The sequence below is a fragment of the Apodemus sylvaticus genome, chromosome 1 (assembly GCF_947179515.1).
Source record: "Apodemus sylvaticus chromosome 1, mApoSyl1.1, whole genome shotgun sequence".
Classification (NCBI taxonomy): Eukaryota; Metazoa; Chordata; class Mammalia; order Rodentia; family Muridae; genus Apodemus; species Apodemus sylvaticus.
This window is the reverse complement of record NC_067472.1, coordinates 85,119,568-85,142,621: the sequence shown is the minus strand read 5'-3', so window position 1 is coordinate 85,142,621 and position 23,054 is coordinate 85,119,568. Positions and strand designations below refer to the sequence as shown.

At 41.7% G+C, this 23,054-nt stretch overlaps 1 protein-coding gene across 1 annotated transcript in view; it reads left to right on the top strand.

Moving 5' to 3' along the window:
- The window catches only part of Mosmo (modulator of smoothened), a 66,703-nt gene that overhangs the window by 39,657 nt on the left and 3,992 nt on the right, over positions 1-23,054 (top strand). The window contains exon 2 of the mRNA XM_052200071.1: positions 18,480-18,692. Within this exon, the coding sequence (XP_052056031.1) occupies positions 18,480-18,692 (213 nt within the window). The remainder of the gene's footprint in view (positions 1-18,479; positions 18,693-23,054) is intronic.

Sequence of the window (23,054 nt, the reverse complement as noted above, 5' to 3'; positions counted from 1 at the left end):
GTTCTCTGGGTGTTGCATGCCAGAGCTTCAAGGACTGGCAGTGTCTGAGTGAAGACAGGTTCTCACACCACATTGTTCTTACCAGGAATGCAGGTTTTATTCATCTTTATTGAATGGTTCCAGTTTATTTTGATGTCATGAGTTCTTGGGCTTTAACCTCATTGATCAGGAAGTTCAGTGCTTTCCTTTCCTGTGGTCATAGGACTTTCCTGATGAGAAAACCAAAACTATGAGAATTTTATAGATGTGTATGTTCTGATAAAGTCACCACCCCATTTCTTCTCTCAAGACCCTTCCTCTCCCCTATTTATTCTACATTTAGAATTATTATCGCCAGTTCCAACTATTTATCTAATCTCACTTTTCTTAACAGCTGAATAATACTTTATTGTATAAATGTACCACATTTTCTTCATCAGTTGATTGACATCTAAGTTATTTGCATTTTCTGGCAATTGTGAATACAGCAGCAATGAACATGGATAAGTAAGCATCTCTGCAGTAGGATATAGAGTCCTTTGGGTACATGTACAAGAGTAATATAACTAGACCACATGGTAGTTCTATTTCTAGCTTTTTTGAAAAATCTCCACACTGGTTTCCATAGTGGATTCACCAGCCTGCAATCCCACTGGCAGCTAATAAGTGTTCCCTTTCTCTACATCCACACCAGCATTTGCTGTTCTTTTGTTTTTTGATCTTAACTATTCTGACTGGTTCTAAAGTAGTTGTAATTTGCATTTCCCTGTGGTTAAGTATGTTGAACAACAACTTCTCCTTCACCTTCACCACCTTCTTTCTCTTCCTTCTTCTTCTTCTTCTTCCTCTTCCTCTTCCTCTTCTTCCTCTTTCTTCTTCTTCTTCCTCTTCCTCTTCCTCTTCTTCCTCTTTCTTCTTCTTCTCCTCCTCCTCCTCCTCCTCCTCTTCTTCCTCCTTCTCCTTCCTGTTCCTGTTCCTCTTCTTCTTCTTCCTCCTCCTCCTCCTCCTCCTCTTCCTCCTCCTCCTCCTCCTCCTCCTCCTCCTCCTCCTCCTCCTCCTCCTCCTCCTCCTCCTCCTCCTCCTCCTCTTCTTCTTCTTCTTCTTCTTCTTCTTCTTCTTCTTCTTCTTCCTGTTCCTGTTCTGTTCTCAGTCATTTCTATTTCTTCTCTTGAGAACTCTGTTTAGTCCTACATCCTAATATTTAATAGGATTGTTTGTTTTCTTGGTGTTTAGTTTTTAGGTCTTTTTTATATTTAAGACAATAATCCCCTGTCAGATATATGGCTGGTAAAGATTTTTTTTCCTATTCTGTTGGCTGCCACTTTGTGATGGCATCCTTTGCTGTGTACAAGGGCGTGCGTTTGTTTGTTTGTTTGTTTGTTTGTTTTATGAGGTCCCATTTATTAAATGCTGCTCTTAATTTCTGCACTACAGGGGTCCTGTCTGGAAAGTCTTTTCCTGTGACTACAAATTGAAGTATACCCCCTAACAGATCCAGTATATCAGGTCTTATATTGAGGTCCTTGAACTATTTGGAATTCAGTTTCATTCTTCTTTGTGAAGATTTATGGTTTAAGCAAAACTATTTTTTTGAAAATGCTATTTTTTCCAGTGTATATTTTTGATCTCTTTGTCAAAACCTAGGTTGACATATGAGTGTGGACTTATATCTGGGTCCTCAAGTCTGTTCCATTGATCAGTGAATCTGGTTTTATGCCAGTAGTGTGCTACTTTTATTCTTTTTGCTGTGCTGTAGTTTAGTGTGAAATCAGGGATGGGGCTACCTCAGCATGTTTACTGTTCAGGGTTGTTTTGGCTGTCCTTGTGTCTCCATGAGAAATGTAAAATTACTGCTTCAGTGTCTATAAAGAATTGTTTTGGAATTTGATGGGATTGTGTTGAATCTGTAGGATGTTTTTTAATAGGATTTTCACAGTATTAATCCTACCAATCTATGAGTGTGAGAAGTCTTTCCATTTTCTCTTATCTTCTCATATATTTTCCATTTTCTTTCTTCAGTGCCTTAAAATTTTCAATGTACAAGTCTTTCATATCCTTGGCTAGATTTATCACAAGTTTTGTTGGTTTTTTGGTCTATTTTGTTGTTGTTTGTTTGTTTGTTTCTAAGCTGTTGTGAATGTATTGGTTGTCAGTTTATAGAAAAGCTATCAATTTTTTGTATGTTAATTTTGTACAAAGTCCTGCTTCTTTGCTGAATGTGTTTTTATCAGATACAGCAGTTTTCTGATGGGGTCTTGGGTCTTTTATGTATAGAATCATATCTGTAAATAAGAATGGTTTGACTTCTACTTATATTCCCTTTTACCACCTACACTTTTTATTTTATTGTTCAAGGTTTCAAGTATTGAACAAGAGTGAAGAAATCTGACATCCTTATCTTATTCTTGATTTTAGTGGAAATGCTGAGTCTCTGCTGAGCCTGATGTTAGCTGTGGATTTATGAAATTCTGGTGGGTAGGATTCATTCTGTGGAAGACAAACAATGTCTACCTTCTCCTCTCACAGTCCTGGTGACAAACCACAGTGCAAACTCACCAAAGTTCACTTTGGGGAAACAGTGAGTTTATTGGGCTTTCTTACAGAAAGAGCAGTCAGTGGCTTAGAGGTTGGGAATAGGAGCATGCATGGCTTTAAAGTAGCCACAATGGAAAGTCTCCACCCAGCATGCATGTTGCCTCCCCGTGGCTATATATTAATGGAGTCCCCTGCCCTGATACGTTCCTGCCTATATCATCCAGCCCTTCCTAGAGACCCTGAGGCCATGTGCAGTTAGGGAGAGGTAGACTATCAACAACACCAACTGTGATGCTCTGGAAAGCAGACCCAACTGAACCCCTGAAGGTGGTGGCAAGTTTAGCTCTGAGAAAAGTCCTGTACAGCAGTTGCCTTTATTATGTTGAGATATGTCTTTCATATTCCTACATCCTCTAAGACTTTTATCATAAGGGATATTAAATTTTGAAGAAAGCCTTTTCTTCAAAACCATCTTTGCATCTCTGAGATGAAACTAACTAGATCATAGTGGATGATCTTTTAATTGCTCCTGAATTTGTCTTCCTGCAAATATTTTACTGAGAATTTTTGTGTCTGTTCATCAGAGAGAGAGGCCTACAATTTTCTTTTTTCGTTTGGTCTTTTTCTGGTTTTGCTATTGGGATAATACTGGTTTCATAAAAAGAATTTTCAAGTGTTCTTTTTTTTGTTATAGAGTAATTTGAGGAATGCTGGTGTTAGTTCTTCTTGGAAGGTCTCTTAGAATTCTGTGCTGAAGCCATCTGGTCCTGCACTTTTAGTTGGGAGGTGTGTGTGTGTGTGTGTGTGTGTGTGTGTGTGTGTGTGTGTGCGTGCACGTGTGCATGAGGGGACTGGAGTTACAATGGGTGCTGGGACATGAACCTGGGTTCTCTATAAGAATAAACAGCCGGCACTCTTGACTGTTGAGCCATCTCTCCAGCCTAAACTGGAAGATTTTTAATGACTGCTCGTATCTCATTGGTTGCTATGGGGCTGTTTACTTATTACTTATTCTGGGTCTCATTTACTCTTCATATTGGTTTAGCTTTGGCTGCTCATATACATCTAGAAATTCATCCATTTCTCTTAGATTTTTGCAGTTAGTAGAACAGAGTTTGTTTTGTTCTGTTGTTAAGATAGGATTTCATTTTGTAGCCCTGACTGACCTGGAACTCACAGGGATCACCTGCCTCTTACTTTCCAAGTGTTAAAGATGTACATGCACCACCTCACCTGGCCTTGGAATAGAGATTTTCTTCTTTTTTTAAGCTTGTCTTTAATAATTGTCTGAATGTCCTAAGTGTCTTGTAACAGCTTCCATTTCACTCTTAATTCCACTAATTTGGGTCTTTTTGTTTGTTTGCTTGTTTGGTTGGTTGGTTGGTTGGTTTTTCGAGACAGGGTTTCTCTGTATAGCCTTGGCTGTCCTGGAACTCACTCTGTAGACCCGGCTGGCCACAAACTCAAAAATCCACCTGCCTCTGCCTCCCAAGTGCTGGGATTACAGGCTTGCGCCACCAGGCCCGGCTAGGGTCTTTTCTCTCTTTTAGTTAATATGTCGATCTTGTTAATATTTTAAAAGAACCAACTCTCTATTTTATTGGTTGTTTGTATCATTTTTGTTTGTTTGTTGTTTCTATTTCACTATTTTGAGACCTGATTTTAATTATCTCTTTCTATCTTCTTGTTTTTCTCAAGGCCTTCAAGTGTGCTATTAAGTTATCAGAGCTCTCTCTTAAAAAACTTTAAAGAGTTATTTATTTTTGAATGTTTTAAGTTCTTTGCATGTTTGTATGTGCACCACATGTATGTCAGCTGCCTGCAGAGGTTAGAAGAGGCTGTTGGATGTTCTGGAACTGGAGTTACAGACAGTTGTGGACTGCCCTGTGGGTGCTGGGAACTGAACTCCAGTCTTGTACAAGAGCAGCCAGTGTTCTTAACTGACAGGCTCTCTCTAGCTCATTTTCTTTTGGATGGGGACAATGCTGTAAACTTCCTCTTAAATCCCTGCATTGTGTCCCATCAATTTCATATGTCGTGTCTTCATTTTCATTTATTTCTAAAATTTCCTTCCTGGTTGCTTTCTTGATGCAAATTATCATTCTAATAATGTAGAGCTTAGTCTCCATGGCTGGGAAGAACTTGTATCTTTACTGTTTGGGTTGAATGTCTGTAGATGTCTGTTAGATCCATTTGGTTTGTGACATCATTTAACTGTAATATTTTTATCTTTAGTTTTTATCTGGATGACCTATCTATTGGTGAAAGTGGATATTGAGTTCACCCACTGTCAATTTGTTGAAGTTAATCTGGTTTTAAATCCAATTGTATGTATTTCATAGAATTGGGTACACTTGTGCTTGGTGTGTATCCTCTTGGTGATTTTTTTTTCCTTGAATGAGGATGCAGTGATCCTCCTCCCCTGACTGTTTTTTATTCAAAGTCTTATTTTGGCCAGATACTAGGATAGTTAAGCCTTTTTGTTCCTTAGTTTCATTTTACCAGAAGGTTGTGTCTATCACTGATGGCGAGATATGTTTCTTGGAGAAAGCAAAAAAAAAAAAGATGGGTCCTGTTAACTAATCAGGTCTGTCATTCTGCATCTTTATTGGGGAATTGTAACCATTACTGTTAAGAATTATTGTGTATTCACATCATTTTGTTGTGTTTGCAGTGTTTTCTAAGACTTCTTTTGATGAACTGTTGTGAAATTAATTTATTCCCTGTTCTCCTTTGAATGTGTTTATCCTTCTCTTTAGGCCAAAGTATTTCATTTATCATCCTCTGTAGAGCTGGCTTGGTGGTTATAAATTTCTTTAATCTATTTTTATGGTGGAAGTTTTTCTTTCTCTTTGGCTCATGATAGATAGCTTTTCTTGGTGTAGTAGCCAAGTCTGGATGGCATTTGTGGTATTTCAGAACTTACAAAATATCAGTCTAAGCCATTTTGGTTTTTAAAGTCTCCACTGAAAAGTTAAATATTATTCTGATAACCCTGTCTTTATATGTGGCTTAGTCTTTCTCTCAGCTTTCAAAGTCCTTTGTTTGTTCTGTACATTTAGTGTTTTGAATGTTATGTTATGTGGGGAGTTTCTATTTAGTATTCTGTATGCCTCTTGCATCTTGATAGGCATTTGAGTCCGTAGATTTCGGGACATTTTCTTCTATGATTTTCTTAAAAATATTTTCTATGGCTTTGGGTTTCTTCTCCTTTTATATTTGCGATTTGTTGGTTTGGTCTTTTTAATTGTGTCCCAGAGTTCCTGCACATTCCGTTAAAAGGATTTTGTTGGTTTTGTTTTTGATTTAACATGTTTTTTGGCTGAGTAATCCAATCCTGTACCAATTTTCAAATCCTAACATCCTCTCTTCCAGTTGGTTCATAGTGTTGGTGAGTCTTTCCATTGAACTTTGACTTACTTAACTTTTCACTTTATGTTTTATTTTAGTTTGGCTTTTCTTCAAAATTTCTTTTTATTAAATTGTTTTCTAATCTTGAATCATTTTATTTGTTTCATTCATCTGTTTGTGTTTTTGTCATCTTCGGTCCAGCATGTATTCATATTTCTTTGAGTTCCTTGAACATAATTGGAATTGCTATTTTGAAATAATTGTGTGCAGTACCTAGGCTGCTTTTCATGGGAACCATTACTGTGAAATTAATTTTTGGAGGAGACATATTGTCTTAGTTATTTGTGTTGTTTGTTTGTTGTTGTTGTTTGTACTCCCTGAAGTGGATATGTTTGTTTTGTTGTAGTGGGACCTAGATATCTGGAGTTAGGTCCTGGGTAGTGTTTCATGAGTGTGTCTGTCCCAGCTTTGAGTGGGTGTTTGGATCTCTGTTTGCTCCTACTCCAGCTTGTCAAGTTATAGACAAAACTGGTATTTGGAGTTTAGTTTTTTGGGTTTTTTGGTTGTTTTTTTTTTTTTTTTTTTTTTCCAAGACAGGGTTTCTCTGTATAGTCCTGACTGTCCTGGAACTCACTCTGTAGACCAGGCTGGCCTCCAACTCAGAAATACACCTGCCTCTGCCTCCCAAGTGCTGGGATTACAGGCGTGCGCCACCACACCCAGCTCCTTGGAGTTTAGTTTTGATGTGAGAATAAGGTATTACAAGTGGTCCCAGCTCAGCTAGGACTATGTAAAGTTTATGAGTGCAGGAGCAAAAATTAGAAGATTCTTGATACAAATCTTGAGAAGTCTGTGGTAGGGGCTAGGGTTACAGCAGGAATAAAGTATGCTACTTGGGATCCATGCTATGTAGGCTCAGTACTTGAGGTCCTCAAGTGGCAGGGTTTGGGCTTCAGGAGGTTGAGTATTTCCTATCTGTGCAGAGAAGGCACAGTCCCCAAGCAACAGAAGTGGAGTTGGGTTAGAAGTGGCACTTTCCTACCTGGAGGAAGTACCCAGGACACATGGTCCTCAGGAAGGTGACCAAAGCACATTTTAAATAGAGATTACTAGTTCTTAATGTTTTTGCAGTACTAGATCCAAGGCCAAGGAACAAGAATAGAAAAACTAGTTATAATGAGAAGACAGTATTGAGGATGATTTAAGCAAGTTTCAATTAGTTACAGCCAGTGAACTACAGTGTTGCTTACAGATGGCTGGTGGTGGTTGGAGGTGCAGAAAGACTTGCAGAGCCAGAGGAACCAGGAGTTTGCTCTGAGACTATGTCTCCTAAGAATCTCAGAAGCTTTATTCAAAAGGTCTTACCAACATGTCTTCCTAAACAGGAGCTGAACAAGAACAGCATTAATCATGCCAAAGTGGAAGGGGTGGGAGGAGCCTAGGAGGCCTCGCTCTACACAGAGAACTACAGGCAACCAAGGAATCTGGAATCCGGAAGAGATAATCCCCCAGGGATGAGCACATCAGTTGGTTACCTCACAAACTAAGCAAGTTGTAATTATGTATTTAGGAATGTATGTGCATATATATAAATTCACATACACACATAAGTAGATATAAAACAGTTAATGAAAAAAGAGGCTATGAGTTTGAAAAAAAGCATGGGGGTATAGAGGAGGGTTTGGAGGAAAAAAGGAGGAAATGATGCAATTATATTACAATCTCAAAAGAGAATACTATGAAAGAAAATTTAAAGATGGTAGTTAGCAAGATGATTCAGGGGTTGATGCATTTCGCATAGCCTGACCTGGGTTTGACCCTAGGATCCCACAAGATCCAGACAAAGCCGACTCCCTATATTCTGACTTCACATGTACTGTGGCACTCACACACCTCACACACAAGCTATATACATATAATTAATTAGTTAACTAACTAATTAAAATATAAAATAAAGTTAGAGGAAACAGCAAGCTATAGAGAAAAAATCAGGTTTAAAGGATAATGTTTTTGTTTTGTTTTGAAGCTTGCCACCCAACAACAGTCCCAAGCATCTAGCCTTGCTTCTAGAAATGCCTGCTTGGAGCTTATATTTCAGCACATCTGAAGTTGGTTCTGTGAAGTCATCAACCTGAATGATCCAACAGAGGAACATAGCTGGGCTCTTTTTAATGACTAGCAACCTTAACAAATATATGGCTTCTCTTTTTATTTTGGAATGCCAGTTTCATAAATAAACTTCTGTGTTAAATTAGGATGTCTGCTACTGCCATATTTGTGGTACAGGTGTGTGTTTGTGTGTGTGAAATATATGTTAACCCAGACAACAGTTTATCTAATTCCCTTTCCCAATAAGTTTTCAGTATTTATAGTTCCATTTGCATTATGGGTATTACTTGATTTTTAATTCTCACACAAACTAAATAGTAAGTTGTGTTCCTTTGCTGCAAAAGCAGGCTTAGAAAAAGATTAAATAATTTGCCCAAACTGACGGCAGAGCATAGGTGACCAGCTGGGTTTAACTCCAGAACAGTACACTAAAGACCTCCAAAAAGCTGTTCCTCTGTAAAAGCAAAAGGACCAATGACTAAATTAGTGAATAAAATTAAAATATCAGTTTTAAAACTCTGGACATTAAAGTCTTGAAACAAACTGAAAGGATTTAGTGAGCTTGCTCAGTAAGAACAGCAAGCTCTGTAGCCATTTAAATTGATTGCCCCATTCTCTCCCTGTTGGCTTGGAAAGCCAGTAGCCTCACAGCCCTGGTAATCAGCTGAGCAAGCCTGGAGCCATCGCACTTAGAGACCATCCAGGGACCTGCTCTGTTTGATTTGTCTGGTGGCTCACGGATCATATCCATGTTCACAATTTATCTTTATTTGACCACATGACATTTGTTAAATACAATCATCATCCACGTTATATAAAACACAGGTGGCTAAACCTCTTTCACTGGTTGAAGATCAGCAATGACTGACAGCTAGAGAGACAGAGACAGAGACGAGAAACAGGCAGGCCTGAAAAGAAAATGGAAAACCATGTCCCAGGAGTCTTTGAGGCGCTCTAGGTTAGTCCTCAGAATCTGGAAGGGCACAGCACGGTCAGACTGTCCAGATGCCTGGAAAGGAGGGGTAGAAGGCACCTCACATTTCTCACTTCTAGCTGACTTCTGTGCAAGCAAGAAGTGAAGGTTTAGGCAGAGTTGTAAATTACCTTCTGTCCACAGAGCCCTCAGCACAGGTGAGATGTCTGTCAGATGAAGTCAGAAAGACTTCAAAGGCCACACACAACAGAAGATAGAGACTTTATATAATCATCCCAGCAGAGTTGTGAACCAAACAGTAACAAGAATAAATTACAGAAAAAGGAGGAAGCTGATGCTCATCGTGGTACACATGGTGTGTCTGCTGTGTGCTGTGGGTGTACATAGTATGTCTGCTGTGTACTATGGGTGTACATGGTGTGTCTACTGTGTGCTGTGGGTATGCATGGTGTGTCTGCTGTGTGCTGTGGGTGGGTGTGGTGTGTCTGCTGTGTGCTGTGGGTGTCCATGGTGTGTCTGCTGTGTGCTGTGGGTGTCCATGGTGTGTCTATTGTGTGCTATTGGTGTCCATGGTGTGTCTACTATGTGCTGTGGGTGTCCATGGTGTATCTACTGTGTGCTGTGGGTGTACATGTTGTGTCTGCTGTGTGCTGTGAGTGTACACGGTGTGTCTACTGTGTGCTGTGGGTGTCCATGGTGTGTTTGCTGTGTGCTGTGGGTGTACATGGTGTGTCTGCTGTGTGCTGTGGGTGTACATGCTGTGTGCTATAGGTGTACATGGTGTGTCTGTTGTGTGCTGTGGGTGTCCATGGTATGTCTGCTCTGTGCTGTGGGTATGCATGCTGTGTGTGCTGTGGGTGTGCATGGTGTGTCTTCTGTGTGCTGTGGGTGTGCATGGTGTGTCTGCTGTGTGCTGTGGGTGTCCATAGTGTGTCTGCTGTGTGCTCTGTACAATCGCTTTGCCTCTCTGTTTTTGCTTTCTGCTGTTATTTGTGAGACAGGATCTTTCTGTGTAGCCCTGACTGTCCTGGAACCTGTGTAGCCCTGACTGCCCTGGAACTCCCAGGCTGGCTTCAGTTCATAGACATCCACCTGCCTCTTTGTCTTGAGTGCTGGGATTAAAAGCATACACCATCACCACCTGGATGAAAGCAGTCCCCCACCCCATACTCCCCAAGAAGGGATTCTCTTTGTGTAGTCCTGGCTGTCCTTTAATTCACTCTGTAGACCAGACTGACCTCAAACTCACAGAGATCAAATTTCCAGTTTTTAAACTCAAAGCTATAAGACATTCAAGGAAACAAGGAATTATAGCTTATAACAATCGAACAATAAAAGCAGTCAGTAGCAGGAATCTCAGCCTATGACTCACTAATAGTAATTTGCAACCTTCCTAACTCTGTGACCCATTAATATAGTTCCTTAAGTTGTGGTGGCCCCCAACCATAAAATTATTTTGTTGCTGCTTCATGACTGCAACTTTGTTGCTACTAAGAATCATAATATAAATATATGATATGCAGGATAGGGTCATGGCTCACAGGTTGAAAACCACTGAGATAGGATTTTTTTTCTTTTTGGTTTTGTTTGAGACAGGGTTTCTCTGTATAGCCCTGGCTGTCCTGGAACTCACTCTGTAGACCAGGCTGGCCTCAAACTCAGAAATCTGCCCGCCTCTGCTTCCCAAGTGCTGGGATTAAAACCGTGCGCCACCACTACCCAGCCAAGATAGGATTTAAACCAAACATTTTAAGTCTATCCCAAAAGTAAGCAATGACCTGATAAAGAGAAAGATCTAAAAATAGAAGGCCTAGAGTAGAAAAGTTCCATAGCTGAAATGAGAAATCTGCAGAAGAAAGTATTAGTGAATTCTATTGATTGTGATTTTCCAATATAAAGGGCAGAAGTAAAGATAATGAAAATGAGCAAGCATTAGAGAGAAGTCTGGTAGCCCACATATGCCATGCCCACACAGTGGGTATTCCAGAAAAATGGGAGAAGATGCCAGAGTACTGGGAAATAGCAATTCTTCATAGTAAGGTATTCCACGCCTAAACACCTCCTAACCAGCTGAAAGACAAAGAGAATCTTGAAGGTACAGGAACACAGTGATTTCTCAGATGCAAGGATCCTCACTGCTGTTAAGACTGACTTCTCCCAAGCAGGCCACTCACAGCCAAGCTAGAGGGGCTCCTGTGCACATGTGAGCACAAGAACTTGGGAAGACCAGAAGTATCGGGGTCTCTGGAGCTGCCTGATGGTGGGTGCTGAGACCCAAACCATGGTCCTGAGCCATCTCCCCAACCCCATCTTTTCTCTTTTAAATAAGAGAATGAAACTGTTGGTGGCTTTATAACAGAGATGGGTTTGCCTAGTAATAGTAATGATGCAGAGGCTATGGAAGAAATGTGATTGCACAGGGAGTTTGGAACTTAAAAGTACTCCAAACTAGATTGGGAAGTAAGGTGAAATATCACCTTTTCAAAATGCATAGTTCAGGGCCTGGAGAGATGGTTCAGTGGTTGAGCACTGGCTGTTCTTCCTGAGGGCCCAAGTTCAATTCCCAGTACCCATATAGAGGCTCACAGTCTTCTGTAACTCCAGCTCTAAGGGCTCTATGCCTTATGGAGTCTTCATGTTCACCAGGCATGCAGGCAAAACACTCATACATTAAAATAATTAAAAATAATATTTTTAAAAATGCTGCTGGGGGGGTTCTCAGTTCTCCTCAATCCCTCCATCTCTGCTGATTATCAACCACAGATCTGCTTCCTGCCTCTTTGGAATTGCCTATTGTGGAAATGTCATATAGGCGGTACCATATTCTGTGTGGCCTTTTGTGTTTCATGTCTTCTATTTCATGTCCTGCTTTCAGGGTTCATTCATAACATGTGTCTGTGCTCTTTCCCCCCTCCCCCACTTTTAAATTGGGAGACGTTTATTTTGTTCAAAGTTTGAGAGGTTTCATTCGTAGCAGGCCTCCCCCATTGCTCTGGCCTGCGCTGACACGGAATAGCAGGAGTATGTGGTGGGGCAAGGCTGCTCAACCCAGGACTCGGGGTAGAGAAGGGAAGCAGGAGGAGGCTTGGCCTCAGCTCTGCTCTTCAAAGCATACCCAGGAACACGCTTCCTCCAACCAAGTTTTTCACCTCCTGAGAGTCTTTCAGATTAAGCCACTGATAGAGTTCTCATGGTCTAGTTGTCTCCACAACTGCCCTCACACATGGACCCAGAGGTATGCTTTAGTAGCCTGCTAGGTAGTTCTCAGTACAATCAAGTTGATAATCATGATTAACTATCCCAAATAGACCTGTTATCAACTTGACTCCAAAACATCTCATTATATTTAATCTCTCAAGTACAGACAATAAGATCATAGTTCCTCTTAGCATGATGTGACTACCTTGCGTGCAGTGTAGAACACACTCAGTCTTTCCAGCACCTCAGGATTGCTCAAAAGTTCAAGTCCAGGGCCAATGAGATGGTTCAGCTCAAAGACATGCATACCCATGGGTCTGATCACTTGAGTTTAATCTGCAGGTCACACAAAATGGCAGGTAGTCACAACTCCACAGAGTTGTCCCCAACCTCACACACATGCATGCATACATACACTGAAAAAAGTTTTTATGTTCAAGTTTGAAGTTTCTTATACTCAAGAAAACATTTAGTTGTGAGTCCCTGTACAATCACAAAGAAAACTACATTTCCAAGATAAGGTGGACACACAGAGTAAGCGTTCATTCCTGTTACAGACATCACACTGGGGTGTAGGAAGGACCAGACAAAGACTGAGCTCAGCAGAGCAAGGATTAAACCTTAGCATGGTGAGTACCAGGGACTTGGCAGCCCCAGCCCTGTGGGCACTTTGGTCACAGCCTCATGGCCTTTCTGTTGGCTCATTTCCTGTGGCTTTCCTTGGCGGACATTCCATGTTCCTGTCTTCTCCAACTTCCTGTGGTTTCTGTGTCATCTTCGGCTTCGTCGGTGACGTTTCGAGTGCCTGCCCACAAGCTTCCCAGGATCTGACATGCTCCACATTGACTGTCCTCCCAGGATTAGTGATCCTTTAACTGTCCTAGTTTTTCATGCCCGTGAAACCAGCATCCCATGGACACTAAGCTAAAGAGTAGTTTGGGTCTCTTAGTTTATAGCTTCAGTGGTTTCTGGGTGCCTCAGCAGCTGAACTTGAGGAAATATTTCTTAAGGAAACCTTGTACAAACAGTCCTTTCTTAAAGGAAAGGCTTCCAGCCCTTTATACTTTGATACCCTTGACCTTGTGGTTCCTGGGACCATCAAGACATTTCTTCCAGAAGCATAGTTAGTGGTCATTTTCATCTCCTACTTCTCTGTTTACATAGGACACAGAAGTTTATAAAAAGTAAATAGGCCAAAGAGACAATTTTAATGAACTACACATCAGAATATCTGAACATGCTAACTAACCCTTGTTAGCAAGTGTTAACTTCTGTGCCTCCACTCATTCAGCATATGAGCTGTCAGGACAGAATGGCTGGAGATGACACCTGACAGGAATCAGGGGAGTGACAGCTGTGGAAGTAAGCCGAAGCACTGGAGACTGGAGGCACCTATGACAGGAGGGCACACTGCACTGGTGCCTGTGACTGACAGGAGGGCACACTGCACTGGTGCCTGTGACTGACAGGAGGGCACACTGCACTGGTGCCTGCAGCCCTGGAGCCTCCCTCTTCCCAGTCCCCTCTGCCAAACCTCCCTGCATTCTGTTAAGTTTCCCCAACCACGCTTTCTGCAAATAAGAATCTCCATCGTTTCAGTTAAATTGGTGTGGTGTTACTTGCTTAAACACTACTCTGTTGAAAGGGCAGAAACGGACCCTTCATCATTCAGGAAGACATTTGTGGCGAAGCATTTGTTCACTGTGTGTAACCAATAAGCAGCTTACTGAGAACCCTCTTTTCTTGTAGAGAAGAAAGCCAGAAATCCACATTCATCGCCAGGATCGGGTCTATATTGGTGGGCACATCACAAGGTTTGCCCGTGACAGGCTCTGGTGGGTGTGGGTGCTGCTTCACAGCCCTCAGTTACAGACTTTCTGTGGCAGTGCCTTTACCACAGTGATGACATGCCTCCTAATCATCTTCACTGTAGCAGCAGACGTGCTCAGACTGGCTGTGCTAAGTCACCTCAGTGTGTCTGGATTCATAAATGAAGAACTTCAGAGGCAGTTCTAGATAGAAAACCACACACAGCAGAGTGGGCATGTTTGCCTCGTGTAGAGGGTACACAGGTGGGATTCTGGGAGGCTTGTGGGAGGCTGCAGCCTCTAGTTTGGTTTCCTTTTTTCTATTGTGTATGAATCTTTTATTTGGATGGATTGGTTACCTAGGCAACAGCTGCAGGGTAAAGATAGATTGGCTGCTTGGGGAATGCAGTCATGGACCCCTTCAAAAGGCAAAAACCTGTCGTGTAAAACAAATATTAGTGAATGCTTGGGCTTTTGCTTAACAAGAAGCCACAAACTGAACTATAGTTTTCAATAGAACCTCTGGAATGTGGTACTAATTGTAGATTGTTTTTAATTGATTTAATTCCTACTGTGTACCCACTGCTACAGGCCATTTGAGGGTTTCCCAATGAAGTGCAAGGTATAGTTTTTTCTCTGAAAAGATGTCAGTCTGTTTTGTAGAGTGTTTGGTTTGGTTTGGTTTGGTTTGGTTTGGTTTGGTTTGGTTTGGTTTGGTTTGGTTTGGTTTGGGGTTTCGGTTTTTTAAGACAGGGTTTCTCATAGCCCTGGCTGTCCTGGAACTTGCTTTGTAAACCAGGCTGGCCTCAGAGATCCACCTGCCTCTGCCCACCAAGGGCTGAAACTAAAGGTGTGTGCTACCATGCCAAGGTTATCCCCACTTCTGAAGTTAGAGGATCCCTGTGTTCAGTACCCAGCACCACCACTATACTCAGTTACTTTTGAGCATCAGCAGTGTGGCTGTGTGATGCAGACAAAATATGTGAAAGTAAAAGATGGGGCCAGAAATAATTTATTGAAATAAACATGCAATTTAAAGGCCTGCTCAAAGTGTGGACATTAACAAAATCTGAATTCCAAAGCAATTGACTGAAGACTCTCTCAGCCTATAGAATATGCATAGCTACATCATTAATGTTATCAGATTACAGTATTAGTCCAGAAGGCAAAGACTAACATTGACTAACCACGGTTGACACTAACCCTTCTCTAGTTGAGGAAAGTACGAGAAGCACGAGAGTATTGTTTTGGGAATCTCACTGCTCTAACAGTGCTAAGCATTTGAGAGCCATGTAGTAATTTTCTGTGGGATGTTAGAGATTGTGCATTGAGCACATGCTACTGACCACAGACTCAGCACACAGAAAAATATTTGGATATTTTTTATGCAGTACCCTCTAAATGTCAATTAAAATTAGCTGGCCTTTCTTACAGAGCAGCTACAGGGCAGAGTGAGCGACATTGTTATAAATGTTTGCTTGCTTTGCCCATCTGCCTCCCTTCAGAGGTGCTGAGGATTCATTCTTGCTTTGTTGTGATAAGGAGTTTTATCAGTCCAGGAGCAGAACCCCTTAAAGTTCAACATTCATCAGGTTTTCTCCAATTTGCTTATAGCTAACATTTTCATTTTCTTGTTTGTTCAGTTCATATTTACTTGCTGTGGTTTTGCTAGACAAGAGAGGCAACAAAGAGAAGTCTTACTCAGAAAGCCTGGCAATCAGCAAGCACAGTGGGTATCCTCATCCTGTCCTTAATCAGAGAGTTAGAAGGGTAAGCATGGAGTACTCAGAAATGTCTCAAGGAGAGAGCTCTGATCTAATGCACGGGGTAGGATTTTACTGTTTAGGAGCACAAGATAATCCTCAGCACAAATCTCATCAGTAGGTGTGGAGAGTTGCCAGTCAAGCTTTTGTGTGTTGAATTGTAAAGACAGTCGCCTCCATAATAGAGATCCACAGTGGAGCATTTTGTGCAAGTGTCTTTCAGCATGACATTTGCAGCTTTTATAAGCTCCACAACTACACAAAGGTAGTTTGTTACAAGTCTTTTGCTGAATGATCAGGAGTGGTTTCCTGTTAGGAGTTCATGGGCACTGCTGTGAATGCCTTCTCTATTTCCAGAATTACAAATAGAATGTTTTATCGTAGTAAGGCTCTGCCCCACCTCGTTATCATTCAGAGGAAACTTTTGCTGCTTCAGATGTCATGTTATCCCCTGGTGCCTTCTCTTAGTCTCTAGATTCCAAGCAGCAACTTGGGACAGAGTGGGTGGCAGTACTGTAAAGGTTTGCTCCCTTTGTCCTATAGGCTGTCCGTGACAGTCTCCACATTGTGCCTATGTTACTTGTACCTTTAAGGATTCATCATCTGGACCTAATGATTTGATTCAAAAGAAAAAATAGAGGTTGTTTATCTTCTCAAAGTTCTGGTCAGACAGATTATCACTGGAGAGAGGCACAGTCATAACTCAGGTTTACAGGAGCCTTGTCACCACTTTTTCTTCCTTAACCTTTTGTAGTGTTTTGGTTTTGTTCTGTGTGTATGTAATTTGTGTGTATGATATGGAGAAGGAGCATATCTATTTGCCAGTGTGTTTTCAGACAGGATCTCTCACTAAGGAGTTTACAGATTTAGCTAGGCCAGCAAGATGCCAGAATCCTCTGGTCTCCACCTCCCAACACTAGGACTGCAGCCTTTTAACTGGGTGCTAGGAATCCAAGCACAGCTCCCCGTCTGTCACTTTACTCACTGAGCCCCGCCCAAGACCTACCTCACTTTTTTTTTAACTTTTTTTAAAATTTGTGTTTATGTGCGTGCATGTGTATATGTTTTTTTTTTTAAAGATTTACTGATTTAATTTATGTGAGTACACTGTAGCTGTCTTAAGACACACCAGAAGAGGGCCTCAGATCCCATTACAGATGGTTATGAGCCACCATGTGGTTGCTGGGAATTGAACTCAGGACCTCTAGAAAAGAGCACTCAGTGCTCTTAACCACTAAGCCATCTCTCCAGCCAGAGTGTATGTATGCCTTTGTAGGAGTGAGCACAGTTCTGCCGAGGGCAGAAGAGGGCTTCAGACCCTGAAGCCAGAGTTGCAGGCAGCTGTGAGCCACCACCCTACAATGGGTGCTCTGCAAGAAGAGTACAGTGCTCTTCAACAACTGAGCCATCTCCCAGCCTCGCTCCTCCTTCTTGTCATCACTCAGTTTTCTTCTTAAAACTGGATTGGTAGAGAGATGCCGTTGTACAAAACACCTCCTTCCCAGGTGCGCTAGCCCCACTCTTCTGAGCTCAAGAAGGGCCTGGTGCTCTGATTCTGAGGGGGTGTGGCTGTGAGCTGGGGGAGGGGAGTAGGAGGCTGTCCATAGTGAAATTAAAGGCCAGCCAAGGAGGACACCCCATTCCCAGAAAGAGGCGGGGCCAGCTGGCTCTAGCGGCTCTTAGGTTTCCTCTTGTATTTGGTAGCTGCTCCCTATTTGCAGTGGCTCTTTGCAGAGGGACAGCTTTTATTTGGGAGTAAATTTTTTTTCTGTGTGGAAAAGAAGAGCATAGTCTTTGCCTTCCTAATCTGGATTTCTCTGTAATTCACTCCAAATTTGATAAAGATGATACCTGGTGCTTCATAGAAGTCAAGACACTTCTCTATCTCAATGGGAGAGATCATGCTAAAACCTTCACACAGGCTGGACCACATAACTGTGATTCCTGGAACCCAGATCAGTATGGGAGAGCTCACGCCACAAAGCTGTCCTTTGGCCTACATGTCCCCCCGGCCCCCACGCCTCCCACATCACTCTTTCACACCACCATACAGATTAATTAATAATACTACTAATAAAGTTTTTAAAAATTAATGATGTCAGGGGTACATTACAGATTGCTTCATAACTTGTGTTTTCCTATTAACCTGTGATAGTGTTAACTCTTATATAGTAATAAAAATAGTCAAACCTTTTAGTTTTGATAACTTCCGATTTAGTGCTTAATGCATTATATAATTTTATTTATTATCATTACGTATATTTCAAAATTTGTGTTTAATTTCCTAAAATATACTTTCTCAGGCAAAATAAAGACCTGCACAATGAGTCTTGAATCCAGCAGCAGAGAAGACTCTGCTGGCTCTTGCTGCCAGTGTGCAGGCTTAGGAGGGCTGGGCCCTGCCGGCAGATTTGCCGTGTTCCCGGAACCAGAGCAGTGCCTGACACAAGTCCTCTGAAATACCGTAGGAGGCCAACTCCTGAGTGTGTGCAGTTAACCTGGGCTGCAGTCTCTACCTTGTAGAAAGACTAGCATGACAAAAAGACATGCATTTGTTCAATAAATGGCTGACTTAACTGTCCTCTGTGGTTCCTGAGGCTGGTTCTTGTGCTTCTGTTCACTTTCTACATTAATCCAAGCACTGTCATTATAAACTGCAGCAGAGCGTTGAAGGGAATTCCTTGATTAAGTGCGTGGGTGGCCCACACAGATACCGAGGCTTACGTTTGAAAGGGGTTTCCTGGGGCATGTCCCTGGGCACTGCACATACACTGAAGTGTCCCCACCTTTGCCTCTCCCCAGGAGCACTCACCGTGGGCCTGGTGCGGCAGTGTCAGACAATCCATGGTCGAGACCGGACCTGCATCCCTCCTCGGCTCCCCCCAGAGTGGGTCACCACCCTGTTTTTTATCATCATGGGAATCATTTCCTTGACTGTCACATGTGGTTTGCTGGTGGCTTCCCACTGGCGAAGAGAAGCTACAAAATATGCTCGATGGATAGCATTCACTGGAAGTAAGTAGCCGTGCTCACTAAGTTGTTCTAGAAGGCAGCACAGTGGCGTTTCCCGAAGATTATCAAGATCAGTCCTAAGGAGCGGTAAATCTTCCCGGAGCACCATTCCCATGGCCGTGAGATAGACCGCACAGTTCCATCAGCTGTTCAGCTTTCTCACCGCAAGACCAGGATGCTACAGCTGTCCCTGCCTTGTGTGAATGCCCTTTAATGAGGCTTTTTTACTTTCTGTAACATAAGTGCTTCAGGTTTGTGATTTGAAGCCCCCAGTAGTCTGAGTGGTTTCCATCCTTGAAGGTACTGGTATCGCCATCAAAATAAAGATAAATCTAGGAAACATATAACTTAGATGAAGGTGATCATTTGCTTTTTAATATTGTTGGTTTTTGTTTCTTCTGGGTTGAATGACCATTGAAAAACCAACACATTTAGTTTTTTTAGTAATTGTCAAAGTTTCTTGACTACATGAATTTATATATTATATATAATATTAACTTGCAAAAATTGATTTAATTTTTGAACACTTTGGAAGCTTATCCCAAGTTTAAGGAAAACATATACACACAGAGACAGACTGATACACACACACACACACACACACACACACACACACACACACACGAGCATTTCTATAAATCTTCTTTCCTTGTCTTTAAAGTAATTTATTTTTTAACACAGAGCACATTTGACAATATTTGGAAACGATTTTTATAATCACAACTAGGGAGATGTTGCTGGCATCTGGTAGGCAGAGACCAAGAGTGCTGCTACCCGTCCACCCGCAGAGAGAACTGTCTGGTGCAGTAGAGAGATGGCCATTGGTCTACGGACACGGGATGAGGACGTGTGTGCACAACACTGAGGTTTCAGTACAGTGGCATAGACTCATCTCGGATTGCATACGTTTTTAAAGATTAACGCTGCCCTCTTCAGCTTGATGTCTTTATTTATAACTATTATAACTGGAGTGATCCTAGGAACATTTTAGACTCAGTTTATCTCAGCTAGACATGTAGCTGAGTTAGAGCACAATCTAAATAAAACCACACGGTCGCTCAGTCCTTAGAGGCTAAGGGGTTACTCTGGTTCCTGTGCCTTCAGGAGGCCTGTCTCGCCAGCTCTCTGTGCAAATTTGTTTCTGACTTTGTTTTAGTTTTGTTTACACATCTCCCTTGATATTAAAATTTAGATCAAGCTGCCTTTGAGGCAAGCAGCTCCTCCTTACCCTTAGTAAGCAATAAGAAACAAACTGATATTTTTCTTGTCAGAGACCTGAGACAACTCTTTCCAGAGAGTAAGGACCAGAAGCAGTTATATAAATGAGGATGAGGAATTTAAATAAAGAGAATCTAATTCTTTATCTCACATACACAGTCACTTTTCCAGGGAGATTCAATCATTAATGAGTAACATAATATCAAGGAGTACCTAAAACTTAAACTAATGAAACAGACTTACATGAGGCAAGGAAGCAGAAAATACCCACACTAACCAAAAAAGGAGAAGAGCTAGGGCTTATCTTTGTTTTTCATTCCCCTTCAACAAAAAGTCTTTAAGTATATATAGTTGACTCCAACATGCAATATATTTTTCCTTTATTTTTGAAATTGCATGTGCATATTGAGAGTGATTCAGAGTTATGGATGGGTAATCAAGGGAAGTCTCATTCATTACTGGCACCAGCCCTCAGAACCTCTCAGCCAGAGGCACGTACTATTTTTGGAAGTTTCTAAAGAGTAGTGTTATACATATTGAAACACATATCTACTCAAAAAATACATACGATTGTAAAAATGTCTCTACTCTGTACCTTCATAACTAAAAATGGCTTAGAGTACATTTATTTTAGTTGACATTTACTTTACTCTGCTTGCCTGCTGGGAAGCAGCTCAGGGAGGAATTTAGCTCCCCCTAGTGGCTCTGCGTACCTGAGCCCTGCTGTAATGATTCTTTCATTAGTTAGGGTAGTGGTTTTTGTAATAATGCCCCCACATGAAGGGCCTTGTCTATCAGGGCACTCGATACAAAAATGAGTCTTTTTCTTTTAAGTCCAACCCTATTCTTTCATCGCTCTGTGTGTGTGTGTCTGTGTCTCTGTCTGTCTGAGTGCATGTTCATATGAAGGTCAAAGGTTGATGTCGGGTATCCTCCCTGTCACTCTCCACTTGGTTTTTCAGATAAGATCTCTCACTGAACTGGGTGCTAACCATTTGGCTAGACTGGATGGATGGCCAGAGAGCCCTGGACATCCGTCTGTCTCCGCCAACTCCTGCCCCACTCTGGTTACAGACATGAGCATGCCCAGTTTTCTGTGTGGGTGCTGGGGACCTGAACTCACACTGGTAGCCTGCCTGCACAGGTGTGCCTCACACACGGAGCCGTCTCTCCAGCCCCTTTCCACTCTTGATTTACCTCCTCATCTACTACTGCTCCGGTTGTCACAACCAGAAACCTGGTCCATGGAGTGACGAAGGTATTGTTATAAGCTTACGTGGGACCAGAGCTTGATCTTCACCTGTGATAGCTGGCTTAAGATCTGAAGTAACTTCACAGTTCTTAATAACTTAAAAGAAAAACTCCATCTACATAAATCTGGACCCCAGAAAGTATAGGAAACCAGTTCCCTATGCCTTAAAATTAAGATCGAATAGGAAGTCATTGCTTTTTCAAAATTTAATTGAGCTTTTCCTAATCAGTTTGAAAAATACTCTTCAGAATACTAACTGTAACTGTAGTTGCTAAATGAATACTATTTATTGTCCGTTATTAAGGACAATTTTTTTCAGTAGAAAAAATTTGCCCATTAACAACATAAACTAATATTATGTGTACATCCTGTTAAAGTGATTCTGAATTATTTTACTATTTCCTAAGCTATTCAACATCAGAGGAAAAAATTGTTCTAAGAATAATCTTGCCCCTGCTGGGCAAGTGCGTGTTTACACATGGTGTATGCGTGTTTACACATGGTGTGTGTGTAGTGACGCAGGGTCTTACTCTGTGCTGGCTAAGCTAGCCTGCTACTTGAGACTTCTTACCTGCACCTCCCAAGAGCTAGGGTTGGCTCATGCGCACTCCACTCTGCCCCACGGCTCCTGTTAGGCTGGTTCTGTTTCACTCATGCACACTGCGTAGATGCTCACAGCAGAGTTAAAACTGTTTATTGTGGCTAGTCAAAAAAAAACCCAAAATCCAGATGCCTACATTTTTCACTTGTAGGAGTCACAAAGAATCTAAGTTTGCTTGTATGATATTGTTTTGTATAATCATTTGTCTAAAACGAAATAGGTTTTCTGTCTGTACAATATAGAATAATCTACTACAGCGCTCAGAGCACAAAAGAATACTGATATGTTTTCCAAGTGATATATTACTCAAGCAAATATTACTGTTTAATGTATTATTGGAAGTTCATCCAGAAAAAAAATTCCATTAAGTTCTTCTGATTGATTGACCTACCCACAAAATGTTAAAGCTGTCGTCAACTGATACATTTGTCCAGGGTTCCCTTAATATCTCTGGAGATGGGTTTATCTTTGAAAAAGTTTCAGATCTTCATAGCCAACAGCTAGTTCATCTGTGCTCACAGAGAGCCTTCTATCCTAAACAATGCAAGGCACTGTGAGCCCCTGACTGCTGCCTTCAAGAAGCAAAAACACTTTCTCAGAAGAGCTGAATGAACTGTGGATAATTTATGTTTACTGGGAAAAGCATTTCTTTGGTAGCATGAGGAATACAGGATTTGGTAAAAGGTTAGATAGACATTACTTCTGCCCAGATACTGGTGTTTCCAGTAATCTTTCTAGAAACATTTTATTGAATAAATATATTTCATTGTGTTTGTAAACCCATAGGTTGTCCCCACCTCACCCCACCCCCGCCCTCACTTTGTTGTCTGTGTGTGTTCAGAAATCTGATAGAGATGTTACTAGTCTGGAGCACTGTCCATGAGAGAGAACCACTCTGACAGTTGCTAGCCATCCCAGGGGTCTGACCATCCTTCTCCAGCTGGTTGAAAATCAAAGTAAGAGAAGTGGCACTCACTTTATGCACCTTTTCCTAGGTCCCCTCTGCTGCTGTGAGGAGGGCTGGCTGACAGCTGGGATGTAATAGCGACAGTGTTGACTTAGCCCTCGTGTCAGCCTGCACTGTGCGAGGACTTGGTTTACTTACCACTTTGCTACATTCTAATAGTTCTCCTACTGAAATGGAATAGAACAGGCCAGCTAATACATACTAGGGCCAGAACTTCCCCCTAACTCTGCCCTTAATTATAAACGATCATGACAGACAGACAGCTGAAACTTTATCCCTAATTCTATCTTTAATTACTAAATGCTTAAGACAGGCCGACACACAACG